We start from the raw sequence: 16,988 nt of genomic DNA, 5'->3' as shown, positions 1-16,988 counted from the left end.
AGATCACAGTTCTCAAACTTGATCTGGGGTTTGTCTGGACATGACCAGTAGCTTTCTTGGAAGGTTATGAGAATGTATTACATGTAGCTGTTGTCTGCATCTCAATAATATATACTATATATTTTAAACCAACTCTTATTTCTGCTTTCTTCCATTCATGTTTGCTCCCATGTAATTTTTTCCCCATCTGCTGGCATCAGAGCAGAAATTCATGGTTGAGAACTGATAAATACTCCTTCCATCAGAGAACACAACTCTTCTATTTATTTCTGGTGCTGCCATAACTCCATAGAAACACAGTTTGAGAACCACTTTAGTTTACAGAGAGGTTATGAGCTATTCAGAATTTTGATATTCTTGGATAGGCCAACTTCATGCCTGTCCCCAAGAGGGTTTCTCCCATTTTGCAGGAAAAAGCTACTGTTTTTCTGAAGCCTTGGAGTCACTGTGTCTCAGGCAACTGATGAGCAGAGGATTGGTGTGCCAGCGTTTTCTTCCTCATTGTCTTGTCTCACCTGGTCCATCTCTCCATGGACTCATGGTTGGGACCCTTAATCTTGTCTCATACCCAGGAGGGATATTTATGCAGACATGGTCAACATCAGTGTGACCATCATTCTGTTTTCCCATCTCCTCCTTTTTCTCATTAGAAGTAAATTGTTTGCACAGTTAGCAATACTCATGGAGTGAAGGAAATTTTCTTTTTTAACAATATTTTGAAGACACTAGACTTATGCGTCATTACTTTTAGAAATCATTCATCTAGATGACCATTCAGAGGACATATATGCTTTCTTCAGAACTCAAACCAAAGCAGAATAGTAATTGTAAATAATTCTGTCCCAAAATAAATCTTTTTGTAAATGACTTAACACTGACTACAGCTTTTATTCCTTAAGATAGCAGGTCTTTTAATAAGGATAATAACTATAATTTAATATATGTATTATATAATAGCATGAAAACTGCTGCAGAAAATCTTTAATGTTATGTAATAGATGCCATTGGACCATAGCACTTGATGAATCATGTTTTGGAGCTAAGCATCTGCCAGAAGTGGAGTTTTGTTGTTTGTTGCTTGTTTTTAAACTTAAAAATATTTATTTGGAGTAGATTTGCCTTAAAGTCTTTTTTCTTCAATTGGAAACAGAAGTGCAAAGCCTGGCTTTACTGTGTTACAGAGCAATTGCTATAGCATTTATTTTGTTGGGTAAGTGATAGAGGGAATTTCCAAAAGCTGTCTTCAATGAACAAATGGCATCTTTTTGTAACAACTGTATCAGATCACATTTGATCATAAAAACACTGCATTTGCACTGGGTTTGGAGGATTCAGCAGTGTATAAAATGGACAGTCACTGATTTCTTAGAGCTTACATTTTAATGTGGAAATGCAAATAAGAAGCATAGCTTTAGGTAGTGAGAAGTGCTATGAAGAAAATCTAAAAGCAGTGTGTTAAGACTGAAGGGGAGGAATAGTTTGGTTAGAGAGATCAGGAGGGACTCATTGGGAGGTGACACCGGAGCTGAGCTGATGGTCCATGCTAGGCAGAGTCAGCTTTGTGAAAATCTAGGGGGAAAGCAAGTGTGAAGATTTGAACAAGGGACCAGCACTGTATGTTCAAGAAACAAAAGGCCAGAGAGGCTGGAGGTTAGGGGACAAGGTGAGCGTGGCAGGAGGTGGGTGTCACAGACCACTATAAGCAGTCTGGAGTTTGTTCTTCAGGCAGTGGGACACCACTGAGGGTTTTTAACAGGAATGTGGCCAAATCTGCAACAAATGTGCATTGTTGAAAGGTCTCTTTTAAATGGCAATACTTTTTCTTTGTATCTTACAGAATAGAACAGAGGGCTGCCATTTGGCCAAAGGATGAAACTCAGCAGGACTTCCATGAGGTAGGTGCACTCACTGTGGTTTTGATGAACGTGAATTTGCCAATCATGAAATGTATTATTCTTTTTCCTAGTACTAGAAATGTATCCTGGTTAAAACTTTAAATATTCTTGCTCTTAAGTAAACTTATTTTTCTTGCAGTGCTTTGGGTACTGTTTCCCCTTGCTCTGGAGCAAATATATTTAAAATATTGAATAATATTTGCAAGACTAATCAGTCTGTCTTGTACCAAAACCAAGTCCAGCCATCATTTCATTACCTTTCTTTCAACTTTGCTTCAGGATTGTACTACAGCTGTGAGAGTTCACATTTATAAAATTTTCTCTTAATTTTATTTTATCTTCCCCTCCTGCTTTTTCTAATCCCTTTTTCAGTCTCAAATATGATCTTGCTTACTATTTTTCCTCAGAGCATGATGCAGCTTGGTGTTGCAAAATGGGCTTCTAATAAACTTTGAGACACTGAAGCCATATTTTCCAATTCAAGTGGTTTCCCACTAAACTGGACATCACAATGTTAATGTTTGTTCTAGATTTTCTTTGAAATATGTAATTTAATTCTCCCATTGGAAATCGCTATAATATAATTAGGGTCCCTTTTTCATGAATGCCTTTGCTTTAGTCATTGATTTGGAATACTCTAATTTCTCTTGTCCCATTGTATAATTAAGGAAAAGTGGGTGTTATATCTGATTAGGATCTTGTCAAAAAAGAATGTAGAGACTTGATGTTCATAAGCCAAGAAGAGAAATGATGGGCTTTAGGCAAATTGTTTGTCATTTGGTGCCATCTCTCATCTGTCTCCAAAAAAAAAAAAGATAATTAATTGAACTTAGGTGATTATATTTTTATTTAAACTGTTGAACCTGGCATAAATGAATAACTAAAGGTAAACTGGGTTCCTGGTTAAACCCAGTTAAATAAATTACTGAAGTTGTGGACAGTGTCCTAAGGATAACACAGATCCCTGCTTGTTATTCTTTTGTGCATAGTTACAGGCTTCAGATTCCACAATCTCACTTGTGGTAAGAAGAGTGAAAAAAAAGTTTGAGAGAGCAGAGGCAAGAGCTTGAATCAGTGAACACAGCTGTTTGCCCCACTGGGAACTAAGCAAAATGCTAGTTGTAAAGAAGCACCTATTTGTCTTGACATAAGCGAATAGAAAGATGAAGTGATTGTTAAGAGTCAACTTGTGATAGGTTTCAAGTTTATGGGAGAAACTCTGATTTGTGAGCTGGAGCCCCATGAGATTGCTAAGATTACTTGAGCAGTTCTTAGGTCACAATTGCCTAAAGCTCTGTATGAAAATCTGCTTTTCTGTAATCCTTCACTATATTGTATTTGCACATTACATGAAATGTGCCAGTTCACTGCCCTGAGATTACACGGGTACAAGAGTGCTGAATGAAGACAGGCTTCTGAAAGAGCATTCAGCGCCATATTGTAAATGTGGGCTCTTGCATGAGAAAACTGGTGCTGCTGATCCAGACTTTATAACAATGTGTGCTCAAGTGAAATTGTTCCAGTAAGGGGGTAAATCATATGTGCAGATCACGTTGTAATTCTGATTTAGGGGCTGAAGGAAACCCGAGGAACATACACTGAGGAAACTTGAACAGAAGCAGCTCATGGTCCAAAGCCATGCCAGGAGAACTGACTCATTCAAACTTGTTAGGGTCCAGCCCCGGTTGGATCCAGGGATTCCCTTGGGAGGACAGCATTGGCGATTAAAAGATAGCAAAGCAGAGATTAGAGGCTCATTATAACTGGTTTACGCAGAAAATCAATAAAACCTGTGACATCAGATTTGCTCTGACCACCGAGGCCGCAGGCACCCACTCAAATCGCTGAAGGTGCCCCACCTTAGGCACCTTCTCGAGTGGGTCTTAGAAGCCCAGGCAAGTAAGTGGTCCCAGAGGACCCCCACGCTCCAATTAAATGTCATGAAGGAAGAACAGAAAAGAAAAGGAGAGAAAAAGAAACAAGAAAGAATGACACAGGGAGACCAAGCTTTGAGCAAGGCCCATAGCTTTGTTTTCAAAGGGAGTTTATATACCTTAAGTTGTACATAGAGGATAATAGGGGGTGTAAAATCATGCAAAGTCAGCACTCTTTGATCCTTATCGAGACCAGGGTTTTCTTTTCTGCAAACTTATCGTATACAAATGGTTTAGGTGATTTACATCTTCTGGCCAGAAGGCCTGTTAACATTTTATGACTCTGATAAAGGTTTGTCAACCATAAGACTTATTTTCTCTAAGAGTAATTATTTTAAAGTTTGGCGCCATCCTCCGAAGGTGTTAGATAAAGTTGCATTCCTATAGGGCAGAGGTGCAGTGGGTTTACAACAAGGAAAGAATTTATTTCCTTAAGGGTCTAAAGTTGTTAACACCAAGGCCACTGCTTATTTTTTCTATATACCAACTATATTAATTAATACACTTCCAAGGATACAATACAGGGATGTGGAAACTTGGCAGCAAGCATTGGCTCAACAATGAAATCTTCTACTAGTTCTATTCTAACAATTTCTAACTCCCTGAGAGGCTCTATACTATTTGAATATCTTAAGCTTCCGGTGCCTCTCGAGGTTGGGAGACTGTAAACAATCGTATGCGTAGCTGTAGGAGTCCGGGTAAACCTGTCAGGCAAGTTAGAGAGCCGTCTGAGAGATTTGGATTGAAACACTCCTATTATGCCCAGGAGGCTTATTAACTAGAGCTTTAAGTTGATTTCCTTCAGAGAAAGGTGGTCGGGGATAGCCCCCCGTTAATGTCAGAGGAGTTGGTGAAAGTCATAAAATAGTAAAACAGACAGATTCTGGTTTTGGGGTAGATGCTCAGGCAGATCCAGGGGGGCCCCTCGAGCCCTGACTCACCTTTGCATGTCAGGCCTCTCCGCATGACCTTTGTCATGGGTGGGAACTCCCATGCTGGCTCCCAGCACAAACTCATTGTTGGAGACATCCTATAGAATGGGACTGTGTTAAACTTGATCTTCCCTAGCTTTTCCTAATCTTAGAGCCTGCCAAACTCTCTTACGGAAGAACCCCATAATAATATTTCTTTTGGCAACATAGTCTTATGGAATACAGGTGGGAGATACTACTTTAGTATTTTTAATGCAAATAGAACATACATATAGAAAAGTGTACATATTGTACATGTACAGCTGGATGAATACTCACAAAGTGTGTAACCAGCGTCAAGTAACAGAACATTGTTACAGGCACCCTTTTTTAATTCTTTCCAATCACTCTTCCCCTAGAATGGTAACTATTCTTTGGACTTAAGTAGATTTGTTTTGTCTTTTGTTTGTTTGTTTTTCGAACTGCATATACACGGACTGTATGTACTTTTTTGTGTCTGGTTTCATTTACTCAGTGGTATGTGTGAGATTCATATATTTTTGGTATGTAGTTTAACTTTGATTCTCCTTGCTGTAACCCTAATTGTATGGTTGTTTTTAGTTTTGGACTCATGATCAGTTGCAACTAATTGTAATTTTTTAAAAGAACTATCTTTCAGTCTTTTTGTACATTTGCTATTTTATAGAAGTATTCCTTCCATCTCTGAGTGGAAGTGTAAGGAAGAATGTTTTGTTGTGTTAACCGTCTTCATTGCTCTTTGCTCCTTTTGTTTATATACTACCCCCTCCAAAACAGAGCCTTCTAGTTCTTTAAAAGAACTCACTAGTTCCATATCTGCTGTCTTCCATTCTAACTTGTAAGTCTAAAGAAACAAAAAGAAGTTTCTTTTCTTAAGTCATTCTTGAATTTGTTACAATACTGATTCTGTTTTATGTTTTGGTTTTTTGGCCTCAAGGCATGTGGGATCTTAGTTCCCCAACCAGGGATCGAACCTGTACCCCGTTACATTGAAAGGCAAAGTCTTAACCACTGGACAACCAGGGAAATCCCCCCAAAATGAGTTTCTTGAGCTTTGTAAGAAGCATAATCCACAAATATTTTCCAGATGTTTTTGTGGACCCTAATGTTGTAATTGTTGGTTATAACAATTTTAAGGTGTTACTGTATTTTCTACAAAGTTCACATCTGGTAATTCATAACTACTTCTTAAGCTTCTTAATTCCACTTGCTCAGATGAGGCTCTGCTGTATTTGATTCCAGAGCTAGTAGTTGACCTGTGCTCTCCTCTGTATAGTAAGGTAATACATGATGTCAAATAGCTACCTATGAGCATCCATCTGTGTGTGTATTCCTGATAGCTTCCCAGTGAACTGAAAAACTCACTTCTCATTTTCCCTGGGATGAGTATACATTTAATTCCTGCCAGCCTCACTTTTCTTCTGCCAGTCTCAGGCTCCCAGTTTTTGACCATGGGTCTCTCAATAGGGTTTGCCTCTCCACTCCATGAGCTTTGCTGTCTCTGGGACTATACTATAGGAGCCGGTTTCTGGAAAACTGATTGTGTCCATTCTGGCACTGACCTGAGCTTTCCGACTCTGCCTCCGTATGACATCTGGAGATTTTATTTGTTGGGGCCCCCTGGATCCTGGTTGGAAATTATCTGCCTCTGTAATACATAAGAAGGTTTTATTTGTTGTGGTGTCCTGTATCTTGATTGGAAAATATTCTCGACTTGAGATCTGTCAAAGTCTAATTCAGCATAATCCTTGGTTTTGTTTACCCTTGTCTATATAATCATTAAGCAGTCAATAGTCCAAAAAGTTGCTTGAAGGATAAAATGAGAAAAAATACTGTCTTCCCTCTCTATGTCCCAGTAGTTCCCATTACTGGCTTCAGTTTCAATTAAGAAAAAATAACAATATATGAGGAACATGAATGGATCTCCCCTTCCCTGAGAAAGCTTACCCTATTTGGTCCTCATATTACTTTTCTAACTCCCAAACTGCATACCATGAATCATCACATCAGCTTCTTTTCATTCTTCATTTGTGAAATTGAGGCAGGTTTTGAATTGGGTTAACTCTAGGAGTCTTTCAGTTTTAACACTCACTTTTTCTGCTTCTGACCTCTGCTAGTGCTTATAGGATTTAGTCATAGGTTCCCATGAGGGATAGAATGAGGCGAATTGTGCCCCTTTTTGAGTGTATATGCACATGTCTATGTGTGGGGCTCCATGTGAAGGGTTTGATTGTCTTTTTATTACCATCCATAGATTAGCATATAGATACATTCTGGCATCAAGCCTTGTTAGAACTCTAGATGGTACTTACTATTTTGTTTTAGATGTGGTTCTCCCTCAAAGCTGTTTTAATTTTGAGGAAATGGTCTAGCAAGAGGTTTCTTTAGGCCCTTAATACTCCTCAGTTGGCTGAATGGTATTTTTTTCTGTAGGACTCGGCAGCTGTATTTTCTATTGAAATACAAACCCAGTCTACAGGGTTGGGCCTTTAGATCAGAATTGACTGATAGTTTTTTTTTCTTCTAGTTTCCTTGTGACTGAAAGTCAATTCAAGCGGGCTTTCATAAACAACAGGATTTTATTGATTCACACACCTGGAACTTTACGATCAGGATAGATTCCACTCTTGGCTAGATCCAGGGATTAAAGGCTTGTCAAGTAGACAGCATCTTTCCATTTCAACTCTACTTTCCTATATCGACTTTGTCTTTAGATTGACCCCTCTCTGGGGATATGTTATTCTTACAGCTAGTAATCCTAGTGTATATTAGTTTTCTATTACTGTGTAAAAAATTGCCAGAAGCTTAGCAGCTTTTTCTCTTTTATTAGCTCACAGTTGTGCAGATAATAAACTTGGATAGACTCCATGAGACTCTGCTCAAGGTCTCACAAAACTGAAATCATGGCATTCGCAATGATAGATTCTTATCTGGAGGTTCTGCAGATGAGTCCATATTCATGCTCATTCAGGTCATTGCCTGAATTTACTTCCTTGAGGTTTAGGAATGTAGACCCCATTTCCTTGCTGGTCAGCATCTGGGAGTAGCTCTCAGCTTCTAAAGGCTGCCTGCATTCCTTCTCACCTTGGCCTCTACATCTTTGAGCCAGCAGCACCAAATCCTTCTGTGCTCCAAATCTCTGATGTTATAGTCTACCAGCTAAAAAAAACCCCTCTACTTTTAAAAGGCTCACCCTGATTGGATCAGGCCCACTGAAGCAATCTCTGTATCCTTGGTCACCTGAGTTAGGACTTTAATTATATCTGTAAAATCTCTTCAACATAGCATCTAAATTAGTGTTTGATTGCATAACCAGTGTACAGGAATCTTGGGGACCATCTTTAAAATTCTGCTTAAAAGAAATGAAAATAGAGTCCTTTCTACTCTGTAAAGTCTCATACTTGAGTCTCATTTATCTGACTTGGGACCTGTAGCCCATTCTTGAACCAATCACTGTGACCTTGGGGTTTGAAATAAGCTGATTGGCTAGAGAGGGACACATTTTCCCATTTTGGATCAGAAGATGGGTAAATGGATGCTGGGATGCGTAATATTGGTCTCTGGAAGCCTAATATCCAAAGTCATCTGCCTGTCTGACACCAGTGGGGGTGCCATTTAGCTTTTTTCTGGTGTGGTTTCATGGGTGAGATGAAGTGACCTTGCTTCGCTACTAGCATTTCTTTCTCAGCAGGAATGGTGCCCTGTGAGTCATTTAATTTTAGCCACTTTTCTTGTCAGTGTCAACAAGGACATCCTGCAGTCAACATGGTCATGGTGTGAACCCTGGGTTTCTTTCCCAGTGGGATGAACTGCCCAGCAAAGAAACTCTGAACTGTTGCATGCCTGGTTTACCTTGCCCCCTCATTCAGAAGCAACTCTCCAGCCTGATTTCTGGTTTCCAGGGCAACCAGGTTTGTAGTCATGACCCTCAGAGGAATCCTTAGTGTGGCATTGGCAGAAAAGGTAGAAGCCATGCTAGCTGCTGCTCTGTCTGGGGATTAAGTTGGAGAGATTTCAGGGGTGTTGGGCTGAGCAGAGAAGTTCTAGCAGGACTCTCTGTAACTGACCCACCTGGGTTTGCCTTTCGCCTACCAGCCTCACCATCGCCCACACTCCACGTGGCTTTGTCCTGCTGGCCTTTGCTCCTTCCTTTGGTATGGCATCTCTGTCCTCTGCCTCCTTTCTCACTTTTACATTTACTCGTCTGCATCTGCTAGTTTCTTGTTCTCTCACCCACAGTCCTGGAAAGGACTCTGTCTGCTTCATGCCTCCCAGGTGTCAGCCTGTGTGGCACTTTCTTTGCTTTGTAGCTAAAGGAGAAATATAAGGACAATGTAGTAAGTGTTCTGTAAAGCTAACGTCGATGGACACCTCTTTCATTAGAGATTGTTCTTAAAAATTTCATCTTGTGATGGAATGATGGGGAGGTTTGTTTATCCCTATCTATATCTCTCTATCTGTCTGTTGGTCTATCCATCTATCTATATCCATCTATCTATACAACTATCTATTTTCCCATTTCCATTTGGCAAAATATAAAGTTGACAAGTTTTATGAAATAGTCATTCCCCAGTAGCCCCTGACAGATTAAAGAAAAATATTTCTGCTCATCTTAAGACCAAAATTTTGCCTGAAAGCTTTAACTTTGGGGATATTTTTTCAACAGTTTTTATTGAGAAGCAAATGTGTACCCAGCTGTGGGTCTGGAACTGCTATGGGGTGTGGGGGCTGCAGCAGAAAGTGAACTTTGTCATCCCTGCTTTCCAGGGATTTAGAAGGACACACTTCAACTTAGTATCCTAGACTCTGGTCTTCCTAGTGTTGGTATCTTTTCCCTTTTTAGGATATTTTTGGCTTTCCTAGGGCTATAAAACTCAGATTTTAAGGCAGGTAAAAGCTTAATTTTCTTATTTTCTAACAAAATACTAGTATTTGAGGAAATGGCTAATGGTTTCCAGTGTCTTTAAAGACATGGGTTGGTAACTTATTTCTTACGGCAAGTGATTTTATAGTTTACAGTGGGATGGTTATTGATTTCTAATATTCATTGAGTTTCAGTTATTTCTAAGGGGTTAAGGTAGTCTCAGAAAAGAATTAAGTGCCCATGGGCCAAAATTATTGGATGATTTTCCTACAGACAGAGAAGGAACAAATGGTAGATTTGGGGTTAAAAGCCCCAGTGGTCCCTGTGCTGTGCACGCGTCCTACTGAATTTAGTTTTTAAGCCAGATATTTTTCAGAGCTTAAAAAAGACTGGAACTTAAGTAGCCACAGAGAAGTAACCATATGGGCTACAACATGGACTAGATTTGTGGACTTCAGCCCAAGGGATATATAATTGATGTTCTGGGAAAAAAAAAAAAAAGGCTTGTTAGGGTAGCTGTCTATCTTAATGCCTGTGCCTTTGTGCTCAAAATTACAAAGAGAAACTACTAAAGTCCATTCTATGAGTTGTTCATGTCTTGTTCTCTAGAAAAGCTCAGAATTTTGAATTAAAATGTGAGTTCATAAAACTGTATTGGTCTCTCCTAAATATCTTGTTTTTATTGTTTACTTAATAAAGTGAACATAATGAGGATATCACAAAGAGGTGAAATTAAGTACAGGACTCCCTCTTCCTCAGCTGAAATCAGATCATCTGGCTGGAAAAAAATTTGGTTTGGGTTATTGTGTGTGGTGGCAAGATTGTCCTTGTTTTAAAAGATGTGCTTCTATTATCAGAATAGGACCTGGATCCTCTTCTCAACAGAGGATTGCTTGGAGTGGGTGGCTTCTTCTATGCTGAATCTCCACTGGGTAGCGTAGGACACTGAGGGAACAAAAATATTGTTCCTGGGACAGTTAGAGCTAAACAGGCAACCAAGGCAGCATTTAGAGTGGGTCAGGTCCCAAGGGAATAGGGCAGTGTTTCTCAGAGTCTGGACCTTGGACCTCCTGCATCTCAGCGCCCCTGCTCCAGACCACAGAATCTGAGTCTGTCACTGCCTGGGAGACCACATCTTTAACAAACTCCCCAGTGATTCGTGAGCATTTTAAAATTTCTGAACCAAGGCAGCAAGGAGGCTTGAAATGGACTACTCAGAAGGGCTTCCCAAGTCCTATGTAAAGGGTCCAGGCAAACAAAAGACAGTCTACAGTGGCCGTTTCTCTAAGGGTTGGCTCCTGTTTTGCTCATTGTGAGGGCTTCAGCAGTGAGGAGTGGCAGCATGCTTCCAGCCCTTCTGGAGCTGGGAAGAGCCAGTGAACAGTAGAGAAAAATAAAATCCCATATTATAGTGAGTGTTGGGAGGGAAGAAAGCAAGGTGCTAAAAGAGAAATCGGAGGCCCCTGTTTGGATAAAGGTAATCAGAACTGGTTTAAAATTTGATGGGAATTTGACTGTGAAGGAATTACAGCTGAAGTAGGCCTGGGGAAGTAGGGGCAGGGAGCAAATAGAATGGAAGGGTGGCATATGTGTATATGTGTGTGTATGTGTGTGTGAGTGTGTGTGTGAGTGTGTGGTGAGGGAGCACACACAGAAAACCTGGAAGCTCAGGGAACAAGAGTGCTCAGTAGAATGGAGATGTTCAGGGGCCCCATTGTGACCTCAGTTTTGAGCAGATTTCCAGTTTGATCTTGCTATAGACAATCTATGTCGAGTTCTTGGATAGATCAAGGGATGGGCGAGGGTCACTAAACCTCTTCATGGCAGTTAAAAGTAAGCAATCCTTTTTCTGCAACTGGTGAGTTGTAGACAAAGGGATCCTAAAATAGTGTTTCACCAACCAGCCTGTGTGGGTGTTCCCCATTCTGACCCAACTAAAGTGAGACCCGGTAATTGTAGAGGAAAGAAAATGAGTAGAGTATTTTCTAAAACAAGTCGCATATTTTCCATTGTGTCAAAGAGAAAAGTTAGCTTGTAGAAAACCACACCTAGGCTTCATGCTCGTCTCTCTGGTTTCTCTGGTGACCAAATGGGAGAACTGGGAAGCAGAAGTAGTCATCATTCTTTAGCAGCTCCATCAGCCTTTGTTCAGGTTTCCTGGAGATCCTAGTGACCCATTCAGCAAGACTTTGGGTGGAAACCTGGAAAAGCCCTGGCAGGCTAGCCTTGAGGGATGGGCTGGGGACAGCCTGATAGAGAAGCCCCAGAGCACGAGAAGGGCCAGATGCAGGTCGCACTGACAGGGTTGACTGCCTGTCATTCTCCTCTAGGGCTAAAGCCTGTTCCTGCATAAAAGGTCACCAAGTCAGGCTGAATTGGAGAAACAGTGGCTTACTCACTGTGTCCCCAGGCCTGGCCTGTGGTTTCTCCCCCTCATCGCCATAACTGTGACAGTAATAACTGGCATCATTGTTTTATTTGTCCGTTTGTGCATTAGCTGTCTCTCCACTAGACTGGGGCCCCATGAGGAAGGGGCTGACATCAGTCTCAGGCTCTGGAGCCCAACGCAGCTCTTTGTACATTGAGAGCTGCCAGGGCCTGGGAGCTGCCCGTGTGCTGGTGCGGCTGTGGGTGGTGTGGCCCTCGCGTGTGCAGTGGGAGCTTCTCAGAGGCAGCTCTGTGGGGCTCAGCCCTGACGGGACCGCGTGTCTCCTTTCTCCCCCTGGAGAGACATGTATGTTACAGTGCCACAGATCGCTCCCGGGGAAAGCCTCTCCTGTCTGGATTCTCTGGTCATCGGGGCTGTTCCACGCAGGGCGTCCAAGTCCCCACACTCTTCCTGTGCTGAGAAACAGGAACGGCAGCAGGCAGTTCCTCAGGTCAGGGGTCAGTGTGGGGTAGGGATGGGGCATAGCTGATGACCGTTGGCATGCAGTTTCTTCCAGTCTGCCCCCTGGTCCTCAATTCTGGAAGTTCACGTTTTCCCTTCTCCTTGGATGTCTTCTTGTCCCACGAGACCTTCATCTTCTCTCTCCTGTTTCATTGGGCACTCTCTTCTTCCCTGCCCCATTAAACTTCCTCCTGTCTGGTGTCTGAGAGAGGAACAAACCAGCTGTGCAAATAGATCTCCTTTGATGCTTGGCATCTCTGTTGGGCCTCAGTACTAGTGAGGGAGATGGAGGGCAGGGAGGATGGCTGGGAACCACCCATGACTACTTCCAGCTGTAACTGGGTCTCAGCATTACACACTCTCTGGGTGACTGGAGAGGCCTCTGAATGTGACCTGACAAACCCCTCTGTCTCCAGAACTTGATTTATCTTCCCAATCTTCAACTCCATACCCATTAAACACAAACCTCCTTTTCTTCCCCACCAGCCCCACGGCAACCACCATTCCACTTTCCGTCTCTCTGGATTTTACTGCCTAGAGTGTGTGTCCTTTTTGACTGGCTTATTTCACTCAGTATAATGTCCTCAAGGTTCATTCATGTGGTAGAGTATGTCAAAACTTTCTTCCTCTTTAAGGCTAAATAATATTTCATTATATGTATTGTATATATCACATTTCATTTATCAGTTCATCTGCTAATGAGTACCTTGGGTTGTTTCCACCTTGTATTAATCTGCTAAAACTCTATTAGGGCTACAATTAAAAAAAGAGATGCCACAGACTCAGTGGCCAAAACATTTGTCACAGTTCTGGAGGTGGGAAGTCCAAGGTGAATGTGTCAGCATAATTGGTTTCCCTGAAGCCTCCTCCATGGCTTGCAGACAGCTGCCTTCTCTCTGTGTCCTCACATGGCCTTTTGTCTGTGACTGTGCATCCCTGGGTTTCTCTCTCTCTCTATTGTCAGCCTCACCCTTATGACCTTATTTTACCTTCAGTTCAGTCAGTTCAGTCGCTCAGTCGTGTCCGACTCTTCGCGACCCCATGAATCGCAGCATGCCAGGCCTCCCTGTCCATCACCAACTCCTGGAGTTCATTCAGACTCACGTCCATCGAGTCAGTGATGCCATCCAGCCATCTCATCCTCTGTCGTCCCCTTCTCCTGCCCCAATCCCTCCCAGCATCAGAGTCTTTTCCAATGAGTCAACTCTTCGCATGAGGTGGCCAAAGTACTGGAGTTTCAGCTTTAGCATCATTCCTTCCAAAGAAATCCCAGGGCTGATCTTCAGAATGGACTGGTTGGATCTCCTTGCAGTCCAAGGGACTCCCAAGAGTCTTCTCCAACACCACAGTTCAAAAGCATCAATTCTTCGGTGCTCAGCTTTCTTCACAGCCCAACTCTCACATCCATACATGACCACTGGAAAAACCATAGCCTTGACTAGACGGACCTTTGTTGGTGAAGTAATGTCTCTGCTTTTCAATATGCTATCTAGGTTGGTCATAACTTTCCTTCCAAGGAGTAAGTGTCTTTTAATTTCATGGCTGCGGTCACCATCTGCAGTGATTTTGGAGCCCAGAAGTTTTACTTTAATTGCCTCTTAAAGGCCTCATCTCCAAATGTAGTTACATTGGAGGTTAGGGCTTCATTATATGAATCTGAGGGAGACAGTTCAGTCCATAAGACATTTCTTGGTTATTGTGAATAAGGTTGCTATGACCGTGGATGTACACATATCTGTTAAGAGTCACTGCTGTCGATATTTGGGGGTGTACCCAGCAGTGGGCTGACTGGCTACACAGTGGTTCTGCTTGTAGGATTACCCGTGTTTAGGGACGCCTGTTTGTGGGGCCACCGTTCTGTTTGCTGTTGCAGCTGCGCCATCTCACAGCTTGGGGGCAGCAGTAGTAGCTCAGTACGAGCAGTGTTAGTCGCTCAGTCGTGTCCGACGCGTTGCGACCCCATGGACTGTGGCCCGCCAGGCTCCTCTGTCCATGGGATTCTCCAGGCAAGAATACTGGAGTGGATTGCCATTCCCTTCTCCAGAGGATCTTCCCGACCCAGGGATTGAACCTGGGTCTCCTGCATTGCAGGCAGATTCTTCACCATCTGAGCTACAGGAGAGGTATGATTTCTTAATTTTCAGAGTAGTTTTGCTCCTTATAAGAGGCCACTCCAGTTTTTAAGGTCCTTCATTAGAAAGCTAGCCTGGAATCATGCGTTTTTGCATTCCAAATGCTTGGTTAATAAAACTTACCAGAAACCTGGTACCCTTGCTCCTTCTGTGCCTCCTATCAATAACCTTGGGCCCTTACTTCCACATGTAACTGCTGGGAAAACATCCCAGGGAGGAAGAAGAAGCTGTAAAAAATGGGCTGGCATCAGACAGATGCTTCATCTGAGCTGTGGGCCTCTGGCAGTCAACCCCTAAGCATGGGGGAGGTTTGTACCAGGTCTTACTCCATCTCTGAGCTGAGCAGAGGAGAGGTCCTGAGCCTGTTTGAAAGAGGTTCTGCCACTTTCAAACTGGCCAAAAGACTAGGGATTTAAGACATTCCTCAATGAGAAGCTTTTGAAAAAGCATTTATTGCTTTGGCTGGGTCTTAGTTGCTTAATAAGGGACCTTCCATCTTCTTTGTGGCGGGTTGACATCGTTAGCTGTGGCATGTGGGATCTAGCTCCCAGATCAGGTATTGAACCTGGGCCCCTGCATTGGGAATGAGGAGTCTTAGCCACTGGACCACCAGGGAAGTCCCTCAGGGAGCAGCTTTTTAAAACACAGCGGTGGGTTCATATTTACTCACATCAACAGAAGGATGAGCGAATGTATGCAGAAAGGGGTTGAGTGTGAGGAGGTGTGGGGGTTGGCATTTATGTGGGGTAAGGAATCAGGCTGTCTGGGGACGAGGGGTGAGGACAGGATGCGTGAGTGGGAGCTGAGGATGAGGTTGTATGTAGGGGTGTACATAAAGTAGGGTGTTGGTGTTGGGGGGGGTGGGGATAAAGGGACTGTGGGGGAGGGATGAGCGTGTGTATGGGTGGAGGTGGGATATTTAGCTGTAAACTATGTGTGGAGTAGAGTGTGAAGGTGGAGACTTGGGCATGAGGGTGTGGAGGAGGCCGGTGAAGGTGTGCATAGGGTAGGGAGCCGGAGTATGTGTATAATAGAGTGCAAGGGTATATATAGGACTGGGGTGTGTGTCTGGAGTAGGAAGTGGCATTATGAGGGTGTGTGGGGACTAAGTTATACAGAGGAGGTAGGAGCATGTGTGTATGTGTGTGTGTGCATGTATATGTTGGGTCATAATGGGGGGAACCCGTGGCTCTACTCCAGGTAGCGCCCCCTGCCCCCCACCGACCTCTGCTGGGAACCTGGTAGGCGGAAGACCCTGGTGGGTGGAGGAGCTCTGAGGCCGTTGCAGGGAAGAGGGCCCAGTCAGGCACTCGGCATGACTCACTTTCACCTGCTGGGGGACCGGGTTTGCCCAGCATCTGCATCATGGCAGGATACGTTTGTCAGTCTGTGTGACTTTGCTCTTATTAGGAAACACGGGAGGAATTTAAAATGAGAAGTGAAGCTGGGGATGGGGGAGGTTGGCTGGGAGTTACAAATGATGAATCGCTTCACCCTCAGCGGCGGGGTCAGACTGAGGGACCAAGGTCATCATCTCCGTCCATCCCTGCCCTCTGTCCTGACAGCAGGCGGCCGTAGCCATTCCATGTGAGAAAAGTAACTTGAGAAGTCACACGTACACTCGCACACATAGACCCTGCCCCCCAGACACAGGCACACAGCCCACATGCAGATGCAGAAAAGGGAGCCCTGAAGCACCTCCCAGCTGCCAGGCGGCCTCTGCAGCAGTAACTCTTTGTGCACTGCGGGCTGCTGCGGGCTTTGCAGGGGAGGGATGCTGGCTTTTATGAATGGTAGCTGGGGAGGGGCTAATGTCATCCGCTCCTGATGTCAGCACCGTGAATGAAACACTTGGAAAGCGTAAAGGCTCAGGCACCCGGGAAGCAGATACCTTCTCAGATTGGCCCTCTGGGTGCAGCGTCTCTTGCTGACGAAATCACCAGTCCCATGTGTCACAGATAATCAATATACGTTAGATTTATATAAAACAGAAACTGAGACTGCCTGTGGAGTAACGCGCCTCTGCCTCTGGTACAGCCAGTTCTGCCCGAGACCCCTTTCTGGCCGGGTGCTGGGGAAGGAAGCTGCAGACCCAGCATTGCGTTAGCATCTAACTGAGCCAGCCCGATGTTCTGCTTCTGCTGGCAGAATTCCTTGCTGAAGCTCCAAGCCGTGGAAACTGATCTGTGCTCTGCCTTTTTGACACACCAGGAAGAAGCTACGCAGGTGCACGGAGTCAAGGACCCAGCCCCAGTGTCCACCCAGAGTGTAGCTGCCGAAGGGGCAGGGGCCGCAGGTAAGAGGCTGGGCTCGGGGTCTTCAT

General features: G+C 43.6%; 1 protein-coding gene across 16 annotated transcripts in view; it reads left to right on the top strand.

Annotated features, from left to right (window-relative positions):
* The window catches only part of FAM13C (family with sequence similarity 13 member C), a 147,086-nt gene that overhangs the window by 88,540 nt on the left and 41,558 nt on the right, over positions 1–16,988 (top strand). For all 16 annotated transcript variants that reach the window (XM_025285089.3, XM_044942101.2, XM_044942100.2 and 13 more), the window contains 2 exons: positions 1,838–1,895; positions 16,877–16,961. In XM_025285089.3, coding sequence (XP_025140874.3) covers positions 1,838–1,895; positions 16,877–16,961 — 143 coding nt within the window. The remainder of the gene's footprint in view (positions 1–1,837; positions 1,896–16,876; positions 16,962–16,988) is intronic.

Source organism: Bubalus bubalis, chromosome 4 (genome assembly GCF_019923935.1).
Source record: "Bubalus bubalis isolate 160015118507 breed Murrah chromosome 4, NDDB_SH_1, whole genome shotgun sequence".
Lineage (NCBI taxonomy): Eukaryota > Metazoa > Chordata > Mammalia > Artiodactyla > Bovidae > Bubalus > Bubalus bubalis.
This window is presented reverse-complemented; position numbering and strand designations above follow the sequence as displayed.